The sequence below is a fragment of the Erithacus rubecula genome (genome assembly GCF_903797595.1).
Source record: "Erithacus rubecula genome assembly, chromosome: 3".
NCBI lineage: Eukaryota > Metazoa > Chordata > Aves > Passeriformes > Muscicapidae > Erithacus > Erithacus rubecula.
In genome coordinates, this window is record NC_136689.1 from 35,539,938 (window position 1) to 35,559,470 (window position 19,533).

General features: G+C 35.0%; 1 protein-coding gene across 1 annotated transcript in view; it reads left to right on the plus strand.

The window, feature by feature from the left end:
- KCNH8 (potassium voltage-gated channel subfamily H member 8) overlaps positions 1-19,533 on the plus strand; it is a gene marked incomplete at both ends in the record, with an annotated part of 170,818 nt that overhangs the window by 49,863 nt on the left and 101,422 nt on the right. Inside the window, one exon of the mRNA XM_079302228.1 lies at positions 5,116-5,349. Coding sequence (XP_079158354.1) covers positions 5,116-5,349 — 234 coding nt within the window. The remainder of the gene's footprint in view (positions 1-5,115; positions 5,350-19,533) is intronic.

Consider the following 19,533-nt stretch of genomic DNA (forward strand, 5'->3'; position numbering starts at 1 on the left):
ATAGAGACTGGCTTTTTGGTCTGCTTTCTTATAGGAAAAGGTAATTTTACTGGCCATGCAGAAAGGTGCAGTCTTTATTCCAGTATTGACCTGATGCACTAATGGCAGTGAAAGCTGGGTAGGGATCATTAAACATTGAGTCTCTCAAGTGGCTTATGATCTTGTGCTTATCAGTAAGGCTGGGAAATGATTTAGCTACCAGGTGCCCAAATTTTGCTTAGATATCTCCTGCTGAACTGCATTGCAGATTAAGTGTTCTTGTAGCTATAAATATTGTATACTGTAAAGCATTTTCACTGTCAGACTAAATATTATTGTAAATACAAAGTGAAAGGTTTATTTCTTAGCTGCTGAATTCAGAACTTTTCTACTTATTTTAAATTATTCCTGTCAGTTCAGGTCAAGCAGGAACTATGGAAGCTCATCTCTTTAGATGAGTCCATAGGGCTGGGTACTTCAAATACTGATTCATAACTCTAAATTTGTAGCTGTTACCCAGTTTTATGAACCCTTGTAATGAAATGAGTAGGCAAATTAAATCAATTATAAAGGTTACAGTGAGTTACAGTGATTGGTCTTTTGTTCATCAGTCCATACTTGTACTTTATAATGCAATACTTTTACCTTTCACTGTACTACTACAAATTCATTGGAATATGAATTCATTTTTAGAGAAGAGTGGAAGTATCACTGTAATCTATCAGCTTTTTTTCTTACTTGCATAGATCTAGATAAATCTTCACCTCGTGTTAGTGACCCAGTCAACTGTACTGAGATTTTTCAAGAGGAATTTTAATGTTTGCATTAAGAAGTGTATGCAGCATAAAAATCATCTTGGTCTCGATCAGATTCAAAGGACACTAGTTGGTAAATTATTTTGAGCTCTAATTAAATTCACTTGCATCTAAATGTGCTGACATAAAGCTAAATGTTTACATATACTACTTTAATCATTCAATTAATCAGTAATCTTCACTGTTAATGTGGTCATGTTCTCCGTCACAGTAATTTACATCAACCTGGAATGAGATTTCCCTTGTTAAGTTGCCTGTGTACAAACTGTGGAATCAATTCTAAGTGTAGTAAATCCTTTCATCCAGAAGAATTGTGGACTGTTCTACAATCTGTAACTACATGAGTCACTTGCTTACTTAATGCAGCTTCTTTGATTGCTAAAGATTTTTTCTTTTCTAGGATTTTTTCTTCCTCTTTAATTCTTAAATAATTTAACATTAAAAATTAGAATGGTTGTTGGTTTTACTCAGTTGCAAATAAGTCAGGTGTTCTTGAAAACTTCTAGACTTTGGTTGGAAATAACTGTTAAAAGAACTGGGAAAGCAGAATGATGAGATTTATACCAGACATAGCCACAGTATTAAAGCAAAAATCCTTTTGTAATTCCTTGCTAGATATGACAGTAGGATTCATTAAGGGAGTGCAGAGTATAAATGTAATACAATGCCACCACAAACAGTCAGACAAATTGTGGGCATTAATTAGGAGGAAGAGTATTGCATAAAGCCTTTTTCTTTAATTATCTCAATTCTAAAACTCTATCATGTGATGTTTGCTGAATAAGATTCGCTGCATTAGATGGCATGACATTTAAATTTCTGTTGCTCCATTTATGATTTTTGGGTATCACATCATTGAAACAGCAACATGGTCTAAGCCTGTGATTGAAGGTGTAGTTATTATGGTTCTGGTTTATCTTATTTGTTTGTGTCTGGCTTTATGCTGTGTTCCTGGCAGACATTTCTGAAAGCCATGAGTCTGCCATTGATCAATGTCCTATCCTCTCCAGTAGGTTCTACTTCTGAAATGAAGGCAGGCATGCAAAGTCCTAATAGTCTTCCTTCAAACTTTCATGTGAAAATATAACTTGATCTTCGTGGAAAATGAGCTTTAAAGTAAAAGAATCACAATTGAAAGAAATCTGCTTTTAAATTGTGCTCGCAAGCCAGGGACTTCTCTCATATCCATCCACCTTTGTTAACTTGCTGCTAAAGGAAAATCTATTCAATGTTGGAAATTTTGTGTTTAGGCTTCTTTTCCCATCTTAGCAAAAGCACTTTTAAATCATCCTTCTCACAACTCTCACAGGCTTGGACAAACAATCAAGTATTTTTATTCAAAGCCAATATACAAATGCACAATTAAAATTTCATTTATCTTACTCTAGGTTTTTAAATCCAGCCAGTTATCATTGAAGATCATGAAAGTAAATGCTGGATTTGTTATTTGTGTCACAACAAAGACTGAATTATAGAAATTTCACCCTCAATACTTGTTTCTTGAAATACTTTATGGTGTTTAACATACATGAGTAAAAACATGAGTAACAAGTGATATTTAAGATTTGATTTTATAAAAATAAATTACAGAACTAAACAAACTTTTTAATCAGAATACTTTAAGGTATGGGTTTGTTGGACTTTTTCTTTTTGAGTTTTTTTTAAAAATTGCTTTATGTAAATATTAATCACTTTATAAATGTTACTGAAGAAATGGATGATACATGTAATTACTGGGCAAAATGTTTCTTGGTCCTTTTTATTATGACAAGAAATTTTCCAACAAATTATTTAGATATGTCCCTTAGTTTGGGATTATAGGTGCATCTCTCATTATTTTATTTGAAATTCAAGCTCAATAAGAACAGCAAATATGATTCTGATTGCATTTTCCTGATGCTTTGCTGTTGTACTCACAAAGCTCTGTAAAATTAGGCTTATAAGCCTTATCAGACACCTACTATTAAGAGAAAGATTGGCTGTCATTCTAACTGGTACTGGTTTGGCATTTATAAGTAAACTGGTTCATTCAATGAATGTTAAACTAATTAAAATGCTAAAGTATATATTCTGGATTTAATTTGGTGCAAATGACAATAGAGTCTGCTCACCTGACATTTTAAATAAAATCATGGCATGCTCGGTAAGCTCCAGTGAATTCCTCTTCATAATGACATTCATTCACTTCTGCACATCCTCTCTGCTTTTTCTATCCTTTTAGTGTTCTATGTTCTGTTTCATAAAATTCTCAACAATTAAAAAGAAAAACAAAATCCCACAGCAGTCTTTGAATCATATAATTGTGTCTTAAACAACAAGAAACACAGAAGTAAATTAATTTTCTAGCTGCAAATATATTTGGTAGGAATGATCTGCTGGTCTTGCACTGTCACACTTTCATTATGCACTGCAAGCATATGATTTTAATTCTTTTGGCAGTGTGGGGATTTAGTTTTGTGTTGACAGGGGGAGCAGCATGTTAGTGCATGAATGGTAATGATACTTATTCTCCAGTTAGGCAAATAAAAATGACAGGCTAAGTCAAGCACTGCACTGAACCAGAATGCATTTCAAAAACACATTATTTGGTAAATGAGAAAATACTGTTTTAGCATAACAATCATTTATTGAAAGAATGTAGTTAAATTTGTACAAAATGTGGGTAACTGAAGGAAAGTCTTGAGAGAAAATTGATCATTTAATAAATCTCCATTGTCTTAAAATACTGAAAGCAGTACAAGACATAGCATATTATTCTTTGGATAATTAAAGAGTAACATTGCTGAAGTTGTTGGGACTTCAGTGATATAGAATTCTTGTGACAGTTCAGACTGAAAAACAGTCTTATTTTTCCTCTATTTTAGAATATGATTTCTATCCCTCCCTTCACAATCATAAATAATATATCCCTGTATGGGGATTAGGTATATCAACCTGAGCTTTCCATTAAAATAATTCATTTCTTTCCCGTTAAATTTATGAATATTTATCAAGGGATTATGGGTTAGTTAATAGTATTTCTCCTTAATACATATACATGAATTCACTTGCACATAAGTCTGAAAAATGAGGGGTATCTGTCTTGGGACTAGACTGCTCCCAAGCTCCATCTTGTGAGTTGTAAGGTAAACATTCCTTAACAAGCAATGGGAAAAAGATAGATTTTCCTCCTTCAATGTGAAATGTAGACAGGTTCTGTCCATAAAACTTTTTTTTTTTTTTTTTTTTTTTTAACTCAAGACAAGGAAACACAGGAAAAAACTCATATGAGAAGTTCATATGTTATCTGGAAAGGGTCTCCCTGACAACTGAAAAAGACTGTAAAGAGCCAGAGTTGTTGACATAGGCTGAAGATGAAGTTTTGAGGTACAAACCCTTCAAAAACATTTCAGAGAGGGATGGAAATGAGCTATTAGGCTGCCAGTAGGTTCAGCTGTTAGATTTGATAAAGATTTTTAATCAAATTAGGACACCTAATTTGGCTGATTGATGTCCTTGTCAATATGCTACTCTTGAATGTATCATACACCATAGCTGCAGCTTAAACACACAGAGAAATTATAAAGAACATTACATATAATGGAATGGTGACTCTTTGATGCACCTGTTTCATATGAGTGGAGCTCCAAAAGACATTTTTCATACAAAATATTTTTCCTCAAAAACAAAAACAAAGGAAAAAAAAGAAATTAACAACAACAACAAAAATAAAACCCCAACAAAATCAACCCCACTCCTCATAAATGACTAATAATTCCCTGTAGTCTGGAATGTCCCTAATGCCATATAGCTTGGCACATTGCTCAACTGTGTTTTTAAGGATTCCCTGTCAGAATTATATAGAATAAATTAGTGTGCTGGTATAGGTCAAAATTATATTTTTGAGATCATGGAGATTCTTTTTGGTTTTTTATGATGCAGCTGTAGCTGTTCAGACTGCAGAGCAGTCTAAGAGGCAGCATAACATAGCATTTGAAATTTATCAAAAATGTTGATATTTGTCATCAATCTTTGGTCAAGTGATTGTTTTAGAGTGTTGACATCTGTCTCAGAGGCAACTATCATAAAGTATTCTTGGAGGAGGCAATGAGGCAAACTGTACAAAGCCACGAAGAACTATTGTATATGATCTGTAGACTAGATCCATGACAATTTCAGAATAGTCTGAAACCAGAAGTTAGATCTTTGCTTGCAGTCAGTTGGGACTCTGATTTCAAATGTCTGCCCACTTATGCCCTCTTATGATGCTAAAGAAAGTACTATGTCAAGAAGTGTAGAATTTAGACCTTAATTCATATTTTACTTTTGTGTTCTTTTGCAGATAGTAACTTCATCCTTGCAAATGCTCAGGTGGCCAAGGGATTCCCCATTGTTTACTGCTCTGATGGCTTCTGTGAGCTTGCTGGATTTGCACGGACTGAAGTCATGCAGAAGAGCTGCAGCTGTAAATTTTTACTTGGTGCTGAAACAAATGAGCAGATGATTCTTCAAATTGAGAAATCGTTGGAGGAAAAGATAGAATTTAAAGGAGAAATCATGTTCTACAAGAAGAATGGTAAGCCTTTCTTTCCTGTTCTGTTAGTCATAAAGAATGAAACGTAGCATAACTGCATATAATATATAATATTCCTTTCTAAGAAATAATTTGGTATGTCTATCATCAAGCCTATAAGAATAGATTTGAATAATCACTTTATAGTACACATTGACACCATGTTTATATTGGTGTTATTAATTTTATATAAATATGTTACAAAGCTGCATAGAAGAATTTCAGAGAACTAAACTGCACTGTGAGGCTGTTATTTGCAGTCAGTATGACACTGGGTTTTTTCTGCTTTTTCCTTATACTGAAGTTTTTACCTCTTATTGCTGAAGTTGTAATGAAAAATATTCATATTCACCACAAGATAAGCTATGTAAATTTTTCAATGCCATTAGGAAAATACTTGGATATATGAATGAGCCAAATGATTTCTTCTCAACAGCTGCTATAGATAAACACAATAACAATTTTCAAAAAGTAAAAAGTTAAAAACTTACGTTCAAGTATGTATTGTCACATAAAGAAAATTTCCAGACATTAAACATTCTCCATAGACTACAGAAAATTTCAAGTTGCACCAGCAAAGCTTTGACTCTTATGGCAAACCATTTATAAGGACAATTTCACAGTTGAGATGCATGAGGCACAGAAGAGAGCAGCCCATGATGGAAGGTTCCCAGATTCTTTCATTTATATCAGGCTCCTTCAGTGTACTTATTCCATGTATTCCTATTGCTGCAATATGTGATCTTCAAACAGGTCACACCAAGTTTGAGCTAATGACAGGATTTCAATCAGGGTAACAGGAGCCAAGTGATCCATTGACCCAATGGATCCATGGGTGTTTGATATCAATTTCTCTTTTATTATATTGCCTAGACCATGTTATTCTTAGATTTACTCTTCCTCTATCTTTATTAATGGAGCATTTTCCTTTCAAAATAATACTGTTATTATATGCTTTAAAAAGTTAATTTCTAAAAGGGACAACTGCACATTGACAACAAAGTGATTTGGAGTGTTAGGAGAAGGCAACTTCAATTTCACTACCAAAAAAGGAAGAATGTTCCTTAGCTGGCCCATGTTCATGATTCCTGCTCTTCACAGTAGGACAGTTTGAAGTTAATCTGTAATGCTTCCTCATTTTCACTGTTTGGGGAGGTTTGGGAATGTGTGACGGTGTTTGGTTTTGTTATTCATGTACAGAAGAGACTCACACAGTTTCTTGAAATTGTTTCAGGAAGGTTGTTCAAATAAAGTAGTTGCAAATTTTAAAACATGTCTGAATATAGAGGAAAAATTGTTTTAACCTGAAAGAGTAAGAGCTGGTTTTTTCCAGTATTCTATAGTAATAACTGGGCATGGTAAAAAGATATTTGAAGGTATTTAAATTAAAGAAGTAAAGCTGAGACATTAATTGTCTTTGTCCTGAATGATAAATTGTGATTCTTTTACAATATGGAGGGGTGCTTCAAAACCATATGATTAATACAGACAGAAAGAGATTGCAGGTCAATTATCTGAGAAGTAGCTGAATCACAGATAAATAGATAAAGAGAAATTGTTGAGGCTAAAATAATTCCCACTAGCCATCCTACATACACCCTCTGTATAATTTGACTGGAAGCCTCCCCAATACATTTTCTGAATAAGAATAAATTTCCCCAGCCCTTTATGTTTTTATTTCCATGTATTTCTGTACCACTGGGAAAAAGAAATGAATAGGTATTAAAATAAGACGAGAGTTTATTGTATAAAAGCAACATTTATCTTAAAAAATAATCTCGATTTTTTAACAGAACTGCAAAGTGCAGGCTCCAAATTTGGCAAATGAACCATTTTAGCTAAATGTTTTAGCATTTGGGCTGGGTTTGGGGTTTTTTTGAACTTCTGAAACTGTTATGATTATTCAACTTTGTCTTTGTCCAGAAAAAGGTTTAAAAATATTTTAAGACAAAAGAATTTTAGGAATAATATCCCTTAAATGATGATATGGATATGTTCCAGTATATCCAGTATGGAAAATCATTGTAATTTGGGCTGGTATAATGCAGGAACATAGGTCAGTGCAAGACAAGTAGCTGGCAATGTCTGGTTATCACAGATCCAAATTTCAATGCCCTCTTAGGGCTTTAGGGTGTCAGAGGGGGACTCCCATCCAGCTTTAGTCTGCTGCTTAGCACAGCTTTGCTTTGTAGGTTTAACTACAAGATGAAATGAGCACTTCCAAGCCCCAGGGGTAATTCTGAGCTCACAGAATAGACTGATGTGCCTCAGAACAGTTCTTGAAATCTTAATAGTTAGTACGACATTATGAAAAAATTCCTGTGAGGGACATGGATGTATGAATACAATAACTTACTCTTGGTTTGTTCTTTTGGGTGTAAAATGTTGGTCATATGTGTCCTGTTATTTTGGCCAGACATTCAAGGTTACAAAACTGAACATACATATTTTCCTTAATTGTCACATATTTCAATATTTTAAATTTGATTTAAAATTATTTCAAAACGTATTCAGTTTTTATCATTAAATTAGATTGTTCATTCTAGAAAAGTAGCTTTGATCTGAATATATTAAGTTGAATATGGACCTTTTACAGTTATTTAACCTTCATAAAAGAATTCTTCTCAGTAATTGTTAATTAAAGGAATGATTGCTATAACTAAAGCAACCCCAGCAATCCACATGAAATTTCATGGAAATTTCAGACTGCTCTGAGATGATACTGAAGCAAGAGTGGTGTGCAAGGAGTTGGGTAGGGATCTGAGTAAATTATCTGTCTGGATTATCTGTCTGTGTTGGATGAACTGCAGAATTTCATTGTCTTTATAATTTGATTTCAAGAGAAGAGTGATCTTAAGCAGTTGTGCTCTGACCAATCCTTCTGAGACCACTAGAAGTGGATAAGAACATTTTTCTGTGTGTTCTCATTTGGGAATTGTAATGAATTCTTAGAATAGGATAAACTGGTGGTAACTCCTCATCCTGAACATTTTCTGCCATGCTAGCAACAGAGCACTATTAGAACCATGGCAGCAGATACAGCAGCTTCAGAGAGAGATGTCTTTTGAAAATTCAACTCAAAATATACTTTTCACCATAGTTTCAGTATTTATTTTTGTTCCTCAGTTAATTTCTTGCTTTTTCTTTGACAGAGCTATATTAGTTTCTTGAAGACAAAGAGAAAAGGAGAATCTTAAAAGACGAGGAATTTTATGATTGTTGCCTTCTTCAGAAAGTTTTAAAATTATATTGCTAAAGAGCTGATTTTTGAACTTTTTTTTTTCTGTTACTATTTCTACATTTTCTTTAAAACATCTGCAACAAATTAAGTTGTCAATTATGATAATGGAAATGCAAATTAACCTTTCGGAATTCAAGTGAGTTGTGAGAAAAACACTCACTCCTGGATCTCTTTAGAACAATCTAAAAGCAGCTGGGCACTATGCTGAGGAACTATATTTAAATAAACCCTTCTTTTTCTCCCTGTCAGACCTCCTCTGAAATTTGTCAATAGCAAGTACAGGTAGTTAAATGAGGTCTTCACATTCTCTTAAACTGAACTACAATGAAGCAGCTGTGCTCCCCAGAAAAAAGGGCTGCTTGCACAAACCTTTGTGCATAGCTAAAAATCCCCACTGTAAGAGAACAGGAGCAAGTGGGTGCTACTGGGGCTGACTTTACAAGGTGCTTTAGGACTTGGGTGCAAGCAGAGTTTGCTTTATCTGTTAACCAGGACTCGAGGGACACTTTGTCACCTTCTATGTGCATACTGATTTAAGCACTTTCTGGGTTATGTCTTACATGTGCCTTGTAGTTCTTGGTCCTTAAAGGCTTTTTAAGTAAATTGTAAGGTCAGGAGGATATGATGCTTTTAATTTCTGTGTTTGTTTCTTCATTTATTACGAGTCAGTAAGATTAAATCAAGGTATTTTATCTCTTCTCATCACTGCATGAGAATATGTGTTTTGTTAGGGCTGTATCCATATCTGGAAGGTCAGGATTAAGGTATTGTTGCAGAGGGGCAGAAAATTAGTAGAGAAAGGGTGAAAGTCAAACCCTCTTACTGAGTTACTGGGTTCATCAGGCAAAAGGCTGCTTGAAGTCTGTTCTCACATGAACAGCAATGACAGCCACAGGTAAATGAAATAAGGCTCAGGCCATGAGTCATCATCCATTGCCTCTGCCATGTTTGTGGTTGAATAGTGTGGCTAAAGAGTAGCAAAGGCTGCACAACATAATTTTTGTTTAATAAGAAAATAGAAGAGGTTTTGTTAGATAAAGAGTTCAATGTTATTTAAAATTGTAGAAGAATTAATTAATTCATTTTGAAGAAATTGAGGGGAAATTAATTTCTTTGAAAATGGAAGAAAATTGGATTTTCCTCAATCTTCTCCACAGAAAGTATTTTTCTTCTTGCAGAAATGGCATCTGTTCTTTCAAACAAGAAGTTTAAACACATGCTTTTATTGGTTGTCCAAAAATATCCTGTAGCGTTTTGAAACTTGGGAGTTGTATGGTGCCAGTTTAGCGTTAACTGGTTTCCTTCTTTAACTATCTCCAGAAATCCACCATGTCTTTTGGAAGTTAAGACCAGCAGTAAGAAAAGGGGCATTTATTAGAATTTTCCAACTGTAAACAAATTTCTGTAGAGATCTCAATTTTCTTGTGATTACTTTCTACTATTTTCTAGTAATAATTTTCTACTTATTTATGTAGAGAAAGTTCCTTGACAAGTTACTTGACAGAGCAGTTTGTAGCAATGTGGCCTCACTGCTGCTTCACTGCTTCTCTGCCTCAAAAACATCATCTAAAAATAAGAAAGATGAAATGATTTTGTGGTAGGCTTGATCACATTTGCTAGATTATAGTACAAAATACAGGAGGAGGGAAATAAAAAAAGCGAGCAACCCTGAAAGATTAATCTGAAGGTAATATCTAATTGCAATTCCCTGAGCCATAAAAAATATTTTTTCACTTTATAAAATAATTTTTTTCTTCTTTCTTTTTCTCTTTTCTTTCTCTTTTCTTGTTTTGGGGGTTTTTTTAATATTTTTTTCTTTTTTCTGTTTTCTTGTTCTTTTTTATTTCCCCCTTTTATATAACTCATTAATCATTAGGATATTTCACTGATTTTTGGAAAGCCTTCCTCTTTAAAAAGCAGTGTAGAATATAGACAGAAGACACGTCCTTATTTTCATCTGTTTCACAGAAGAGGGAATTTTTTTGTCTTCTTTTCTCTCCAAACCCTTCATTTGCTTGACCCATGGCTTCTGATGAAAGATAACATGTACCTCTGAAATGTTTTGATGTTTTAGAGACAGCCCCAACATCTGCAGCAGAAGAGGAAGACAGAGCAGGCTTCTGCTCCTCTGTAATGCCCTGGCTTAAACTCTACAGAGACCTGAGGTGGTCAGCAAAAGCCTGAAAGAAGACAAAACAAAGGGATGGATTCCAGTCAGAAAGAAAAAAAAACAGGCATTAAAAATCCCCTGTGTGCAATGTGATCTAAACCATCTGAGATCTTTTCCCAGAATTTAATGAGACATCAACAAGACTGCAGGCTAATGACAGTGCTGATACTTTCCTCTGATGGCATTCACAGTGATATTGACTAACAGCTTCTTTCAGTAGCAATATGATGTATTAAAAGCATAATTCACTGAGAAAAGACTAGTTCTTCTAGAACCACACTGATACGTAAATAAATCAGTGTGAAATTTTCCTCTTAACTTGCTATATTGCTACAAGTTGGTGCCCTTCACAGCTAACAGATGCAATTAGTGTTTCCACACAGGCACCCTGGGCTTCCAGCTGCACCTGGTATGAATGGCTGTTGGTACTGCTGGATGGGTATTTTTTTTTAGTTTTTAAAAGACATTTCATTGTGCTACTTTTTATACATACACTTTTAGTAAGAGATATTGGTATTTATTTTGCAGTGTGTTCATAAGACATCAGACCAGTCACCCTTCTCTTCAAATTTTTCTCACAGTTTTATGGCCACACTGGATCTGCTGCCTTTTATTTTTATGAGATGTAAATCCAGCTTTGGCTAAAAGCAGACTTGGGTGCCTGTACTTCATCATGAGTTAGGCTGTTTTTTTGGATAAAGAAAGTTCAAAGTAACATTTCTCCAGATGACCATATGCTTGTCTTCTGCCAGCATTCCTTATTTTGTCCCTGATCCTTAAATCCATGTTCTGGATTATAGTGCAGACTATTTGCCACCTCCTGTGCTGTCCACCAGGGAAGCACCACGGTTTTTTGGAAGGTGGTAGGAGGCTCATTTTAGCACTGTCTACTGAGCCCTCTCACTGATTTGGGAAGGAAATTGCAAAAGCTGTTTGTTTTTACAGAGCAGTTAAATAACTAGAAGGTTAAAACCTGCTGCTTTCCAACTGGTAGGGTTACTTGGTGGATTTGTTTGCTTTTTTATTATTTATTTGTTATTTTTTTCATTGGACAGGCTCAGAGACTGCTAACAGCATGTGCTCACTTGGACTGAAGTGGTGAATTGGGAAGATTAATCCTCTGCCATGTTACATAATTGCTCAGTGTGTGTTTCAAAACCCTTTTATACAAAATGCCTCCAATCTGACTGGATGGAATTATCAGTTCAGATCCATGGCTCTACTCCATATCAGGTCCCAGCTTTAGCCCCCTTCTTCCAGAAAGGTGCCCATGGACTGCATATGAAGTACAGGTTCAAGTTCTTGAATCATGGCCTCAACAGAAGATCTGTAAAAAGACTTCTGAGTAACATGGACAGATAAAACAAGGATTATAGACAAGGATTATAGACCAAAACATTCTCTGACCTGACCCTTTGGGAAAAGCAGTGCAAAATAAACTGATCAGTTTCTAAAACGTAGTTTTTCAATGTAAGTGGATGAGTAACCAGCAGAATCCCCTTTTCCTCTGTGTCATGTCTTTAGAAAACTTCATGTACAAGCAAAAGGTTGCAGCCAGCACCTTTTCCAGTGCTGGGAGACCTCCCATTCTGCAGACTCCAGGCCTTCTCTTTCTAGGGGCTGCCACTACCAGAGACACCAGAGTGAGGGTCACAAAAATATTTTGAAGATATTTTAGGCTATATAACTTTAATTTGTTTTTTTGAAACTGAAAACATGTAATTTTTCTTTATAGGTGTAGTGGTCTGTTTGGAAATTACTGGGCTGTTTGCTTGCAGTCAATTTCACATAATCTTTGAAGTCTCTCTTTTCAGATAATAAAATAATTAGCTTAAAAGTTAAAGAATGTAATTTGAAAACATAGCTATGTTTAGATTAATGTGTGCTTTAACTCCTTCAGATGTGAAAATATAAGATACAATTTCAAAATAATAGAGACTTTTTTATTCATATATATATATATATATATATATATACAAATATATATGCAAATATATATCCCAGCATGCATAATGTATATGAGATCATCCTGTTTTAAAAAAAATTATTGCTTTCTTTTCAGAAATGCATCCCTCATTAGGCTGAAAAATCACATTTGCTGCTGTGATTATATTGACATGTTGAATCTGAAAGTTGAAAAACAATAAAGACCATAGGTTATAAACATAGTTTTAACAATATATATCAAAAGTAAAGTAATCAATGGAAAGCAAATGTGGCTTATTTGGAAATTCCTTGAGTGAAAGCAATGAAGTAAAAACTAAATTGATCAGGAAGGATTTAGCCTATTTCTGAAGCAGTCCATATAAAGATATTGAAGAAACTGTATTTTGTTTGTTTACTGTTGCTTTGGTTTGGTTTGATTGTGTTATTTTGCATTTTAGAGGTAGATATTGTGTATTTGTTTATATAAATAGATTGTCTCAATTAGTACTTTCCCAGGAGTTAGTTGACAAATGCTGAATGCCCTGTACTAATATAACTGTGACAAAGTAATTATCATTGGAGGGGGAGGGAAGTAAGTTGCAGACTGATAAGGTTTATGAGTCTGCCCTGAAGCTTTGTGCATTTAAACAGAATGCATCTCAGTGACTTAACTGAGTTTTTAGATAATCCTGTGTGTTTTGCTAATTGTCATAACTACAGACCAGTAAATGTATTACATCAGGGAAGTACTTATCTCCCTAAATGTCGTTTTCTTTTCTAATCTGGATGGAGATAGGAAAAGGAAATTAGGGCAGACAAAAAGAAAGTGGTAAGCTTAAGGATAATGTATCTCACATGGCATTAAAAGGCATTGCTTAGTTCTCTGCTTTTGTTCAAGGAAAACTCAGGATAACCAGGGGATTTTGAAATGGTTTCATTAAGCTGAGAAGATAGTGGAGCTATACAAGGAGAGACAGAAAGCTGAGTAAACAAAGCTGAAATGTAGATGTGCCAGTGCTCATAAATTAGTTGGTATAAAGCATTCACTGCAGAATGCACTGGCTGTTGCATACAGAGACTGCTCCACTTAGGCTGGAAAAGACGTGCACTCAAAGTAGGAGCTGCCATAGCACCGACAGTCTGTGTCCAAAAACTGACAAACTGAAACTTTGGGGTTGTGAATTAAACTTCTCTCTGCTTAACACTCGCAGCTGGCAGGAGAGGCAAGGACAGGAGATCACTGTGTTGAAAAGGATTCTCTCTTAGGCCATCCCTTCCCTCTTTTCAACTCTCCATCCTGGCAGTGATGGCAGAGAAAGTTAGACGATGCTGGCAATATGAGGCACATGGCATATGAGGCACTGGATTACCTGGCAGCAGAAGGAACAGAGCACAGGTTAAAGCTGGGCACAGAAAGGCTGGTAAGACATGGAGGGATAGATTTGTGTATCTCTGATGAGATGTAATAGATTTGAGTAATTGCACATGGTGTTCCGTAGGTTACATAGAGGATTGGAGAGCTATTTTTAACGAGTTTAAAATCAACTCCACAGGATTAATAACTCTGCTTATTCATACAGAAATACAATTTTTGCTTTGTTATTAAAGTATCTTACTATCATCTTTCATCTACCAAATTCTTGGGACACAACTGTATTCTGCTCTGAGATGTAAACAAATTTTGGAGTGGATCCATTTTGGATGAATTAATGGATTACCAATCCATTTTGGAATAGATTTACATTGATTGTTAAAACTTGTAAGGAGATTTCCAGGATACAAGCATGATCTGGTGGTCACACAGAATTAGGGGAAACAAGTTCCTGAGTCTTCTTTACCACTCATATGAAAATGTAAACACAACCCCCTGTTCCCATATAGGTCAGTTTCATCATTGCCCATCTAAGATTTTAGTTTCACAATTTCTACTGACCAATGAACATCATAGGGCTCAGCAGACAAGCTGGCACCTGCAATAGCAGAATTCAAGAAAAATACATTCTAGATTTTGTTAATGTATAAATTTGATTTTGACAGAGATGATGGAGAAGAATGAAGAGATAATTTCCTTAAAGCAGCAGAACTTTGTATTATTACAAAAGAGAAAGTACTTGAATTTATAGCTGTAGTTTTCTTGCAGCTCCTTTCCTTTACTGTTCAGTCCAATTGCAGTTTTTTTAAGCATTGTTTTCTTTGCACTTTGCTCTCTTCAACAAGATGTTGACATCTTGTCAAAACCACATAACTTTCAAAATGATGTGTTATCAGTGAGGCTGGGAATTTTTGGGTAAGCTGATGAAAGAGAGAGTTTGGTTTCCTCAGACAAAGTCTTTGGCATCCTGGTCTGTCAATCTTGAAGTGCACACTTTCTGTGCTGGAAAAGTGGAATTGGTGAGGCTCAAACATCTCTGTGTTATGATGCATTCAGCAGCAGGGTTATCTTAGTAATAATTAGTAACCACCTATGAGACACTGTTGTAATATTGAGGATTTAGCATCCATCTTGTTAACTAGTTATTACAGATATCTACATGAAAGTATTTTCATCTTTGTCTTCTACAGAGATTCCTGGAAATAGGGCGATATGTTTTAACAGTCTTTAAGGCTTGATTTGCATTTCCCTACAAGAACATTTAGTTTACTAAATCACCTACCTAAACAAAAAGAAATATTCCAGATTTATGATGATTTGTGAAGCCAAATTCTGCCCTCTTATGCATATATATATATATTCCTTGAAGAACTATTGTTTTGGGCCACAAGACTTTTATATCTAGTATGCAAACCATTTAAACTTTTTTTCTTTCTTCAGAAACTTGGGCTCTTAGTCTAAGAATCATGACATTTGGTTAATTTGATGTTATGAGCTTCACAAAAGATCTTGATCCCTCTTCCTTGGGCCACAGACAAGTTGAGACAGATCACAGAAATTTGTGAATTTCTTATTTCTGGCCCCTAAATGATGGAATGGACAGTATAAAACTGGATGAGCATCCCTTTGGAGAGCAGTGTGCCAAGAAAAGACCTGAGGAATTGGAGGTCTGAAGTGGATACAATCACACAAGTCAAAAAGGAAGTCTTAAACTTTTCTTCCTATACAAAACTACTCCCAGACTGTCAAGAGCAAAAGGAAGCCATAGGCTAGCATACGTAGCATTCATTCCAAATGTTTCTTACATATATGTTTAACTAAAAAAATATTAAATGAAATTTTAACAAGATGGGTGCAGTTTATTTATTCTGTTAAAGAATAAACTTTGCAGACCATCACCCCACATCATATCTCTATTATGAAACCTTTGCAATACCCAAATATCCACAAAAGATATTTCCATTCTGATTATTTCTTTGGGCTCAGAATAGGGTGGGCATGCCTACAGATTACCTATTATTATATGGTGAGTGCACACAGCTCATCAACAGAGCTAATGGTCTCAGTCTGTCCCATGGCTTAAGCAGGCCTTATTTTCTAGTGAAAAGAGTGTTTGGTTTTCAAGGCTCTTAGCATTCTAATGGCAGGGTTTTGTATAAAATCTCCCTTTTAAATGCCGTGGTCTGTTGACCCTTGTTTTGATTTCAATCTGAAGAGAGACTTCTAGCTGTCAAAATGAGGAAAGGTAGAAAGGGTGGTTGAGAGAGTGACCATAAAGCACTCTCTTTTTTTTGTATATATAAAAGGTGGACTATAGCCAAATTGCCTTGTGATAAGATTATGCTTCATTTAGTTTCTTTTCTCCTTCCCTGTGATGTGCTTATATAAGCCTTGAGGATATTAAAATATATTTTGACCCTTCACTTCATAATGCAAGAGATAGATTAGACTCTTTCTCCAAGAGTGGTGGCTTGAAGCAATAAAAAGAGTCTGTATATAAATAACCCTCCAAAAGAAATTTCTGTGATAGACGACTCTTGACAATAAGGAAAACCTTTGTATGCACCATCTGAAGCAGGGAAGGAATTTCTGTCTCACAGAGGAGTGCATTCAAAATAACTGTAACAAAATAGGGCACTACTTTTTTCTGATGAGGAGAAAGTTCTGCTTTTGGTTTATAGAATTATGTGATGCTGGCTTTCAGTGAAAGCTATGTAACAGATTGCATTGCAGTATATTTTTCCAAGAATACTCCTCAACAGTGAAAGAGGAAACTCTTCTGTTCTTGACAGAATGCAACCTTGTATTGACCTAGTCCTGACCTAAAAGAGATCATCTCACCTAGTCCAAAAACAACTTCATTTTGCTCCCTTCAGAGAAAAAGCAGAAAAAATAATTGATATAAACACACACACACACACACACACACACACACACACACACACACACACACCCCTCCAACCAACCAGCTCAGATTTAGAACTCTGAAAGTTTCAGTGCATGTCAGGACTGACAGCCACCACACAGGGCATTAGTCTGGAACTCTTCAGGAGAGAAGTAGCTTGTGCATGTATTGGATGTGTGTTTGCTTTAGTGGCACACACCATATTTTATGCATGTTTGTTTTGTTTACTCAAAATATTTTCAGATATATTTGCAGAGAAGGAGAATGAGAAAAGAAAATGAAAGAAAATATGATTGAGAGAAACTAAACGATGACTGGACGTGGAGCAATTTCAGTAGCCAGTGGTCAGTGACAAATGTTCACCTGTAAAGAATCCAAATGCTCTTTGATTATATGAAAAAAAACAATGCATTAAACCGTTAAATATTAACTCAATTTGTCTCTAATGACTAACCATGTTGTAATAACTTGTTTAATCCCACAAATCTATCATTTCAGAAACTATTACTGTAACTGAGTTAGGTTTGTTTGAAATGGCTGATGTCTGCAACTTTCCTTCAGCCCTTAATGGCTGGTGCATGTGTGTCTGTGTGTAGAAAAAACATGTAACAATTGAAAAGAGTAAGATACGCTTCCATTTCTGGAAGTGATACAAACATCTTAAAAGACCATTGGCCCTCTTGGTGGTGTTTAGAAGAAGTTGAGAGAGAGTTCTTGCCCACTGAAGTTAGCTAGAATGCAGCTGGGTAGGAAGTAATTTTGCCAGTAGGATTTTGGCCAGTTTAGAAGCTTTGATAGTATTTTGTAAAGGCATATTTCTATTTTTAAGCAGTAAATTTTCTTAATGCTTCTTCTCTTTGAATGAACCACTTCAGATTGGGAGGGTGAATACTCTCTAAAACATTTCTGACAGTAATGCTACTGAGCAGTTTTTCCCAGAAATTTTAATAGTCACAACCGATTAAAAAAAAAAAAAAAAAAAAAAAAAAAAAAAAAAAAAAAAAAAAAAAAGAATGAAAGTGGGGGAGAAAACAAGACAAATACCTTGATTCTGACATAAGTTTTACCTTCTTTCAAAATGGCATATTTTCTTGCTTTGTCTTCAAACCTCAAAATAAGAATATTTAAACCCAATACAAATCCAGTCTCTACTTCTTTACACAGGTTTTTCTGTTCTCCAGTTTTCTTTCCTCCTGATCCAGTTTCTTCCTGTCCCTTTTTAAATACCTTAAGTGGAAGTGCTGCCAGATTGCTGAGCTAGTAATGTTAGTCTCAAAGCTGCCTGTGGAAAGTTTGATCAGCACAGAGAGGACAGGATGAATTTCCTTTGAAACAAATTTTTTACTTTTACTATCGTGGTCCTTCAAAAGAAAAGCTGCTCTTTCACCTATAGTGCTTATCTGTTCAAATACTTCCACTTGAAAATCTAAATTACAAAACTTAATATGATCTTATATCTTATGTGATCTTCTTGTACCCAATTTTTGTTCAAAACTGGAAAATTCAGAAGACAGCACAGCAGAAAGTGGGTAATCTGCTTGCTGTTCCTAAGGAGCCCTCCAATGCTCAGCTGATCATTTGGCAGCAGTCAGCTGGGGTAGCAGTGGTCCAGGCAACTAGTCCTGTTTCTTTATATTAATTTAAGTAGACTTTTATTTGTAAATTAATGCTAAAAACAGCATGTTGTGAAGCAGCAGATTGTGGAACTGTAAAGACGTACAAAAAATAAATTTTAAACTCTGTAGTGGTACTTATATCTCTTATAAATAATATTTAGTAGACTGATGGTGGATGGAATTAGATAGCATTGATACCTAAAACCTGAAAGAGACAAAAGTCTGGTACTGAGCTGAGTTATCCTAGAATGGATGGGAGTGGGATCTAGGATGTTTGTATCTAGACATTATGTATTTTCTTCCACCAAGTGGTGTTGATAGAAAACTTATGAATTATGTCATTGTAACTGAACAACATATCTTGCAAAGAGAACATGAATGAAAACAGTAAGAATTTATTATAAACTGCATCATTATGTATCAGATGTGGACAGAGAAAGGTTGACAAGAATGAAAAGCTTTGTCCAGCTTCAGTCTTAAAAAGGTGAACATTAAAGAAAGTAAAGAAGATAGCTGATAATAATTTTAGAGATGATGTACAATATCATCTATATATGTATTATATATATAATATATCTAATTGTCTGTGCAATGAGTTTCTTTCTATTGTAAGTCTGATATCTGATTAATTTAAATATCTTTGATTTAGTGGAATGATGCTCTGAATATCAGGTCTTCTGTCAAGAGGTTTTAATGAGTATCAAGTCGGATGATTAAGGTAGAATGATTCTATAGCAGACTTGAATGCTTCAGATGCCAAAGCTATCCCAGGAAATAAACAGCATCAGTTGAGAGTTCAAAGGGAAGCATGGTTTCAGAGGAGTAAGCAGCTTCATTAAACTCTATTAATGATCCCTGTAGATAAATTTTGCATTTAAATTAATTTCTTGTGTCTGGAGAAAGCAGTATTACAGAGCTTCAACCAATGATGCAAAGTGATTTACATGAGCTGAACAT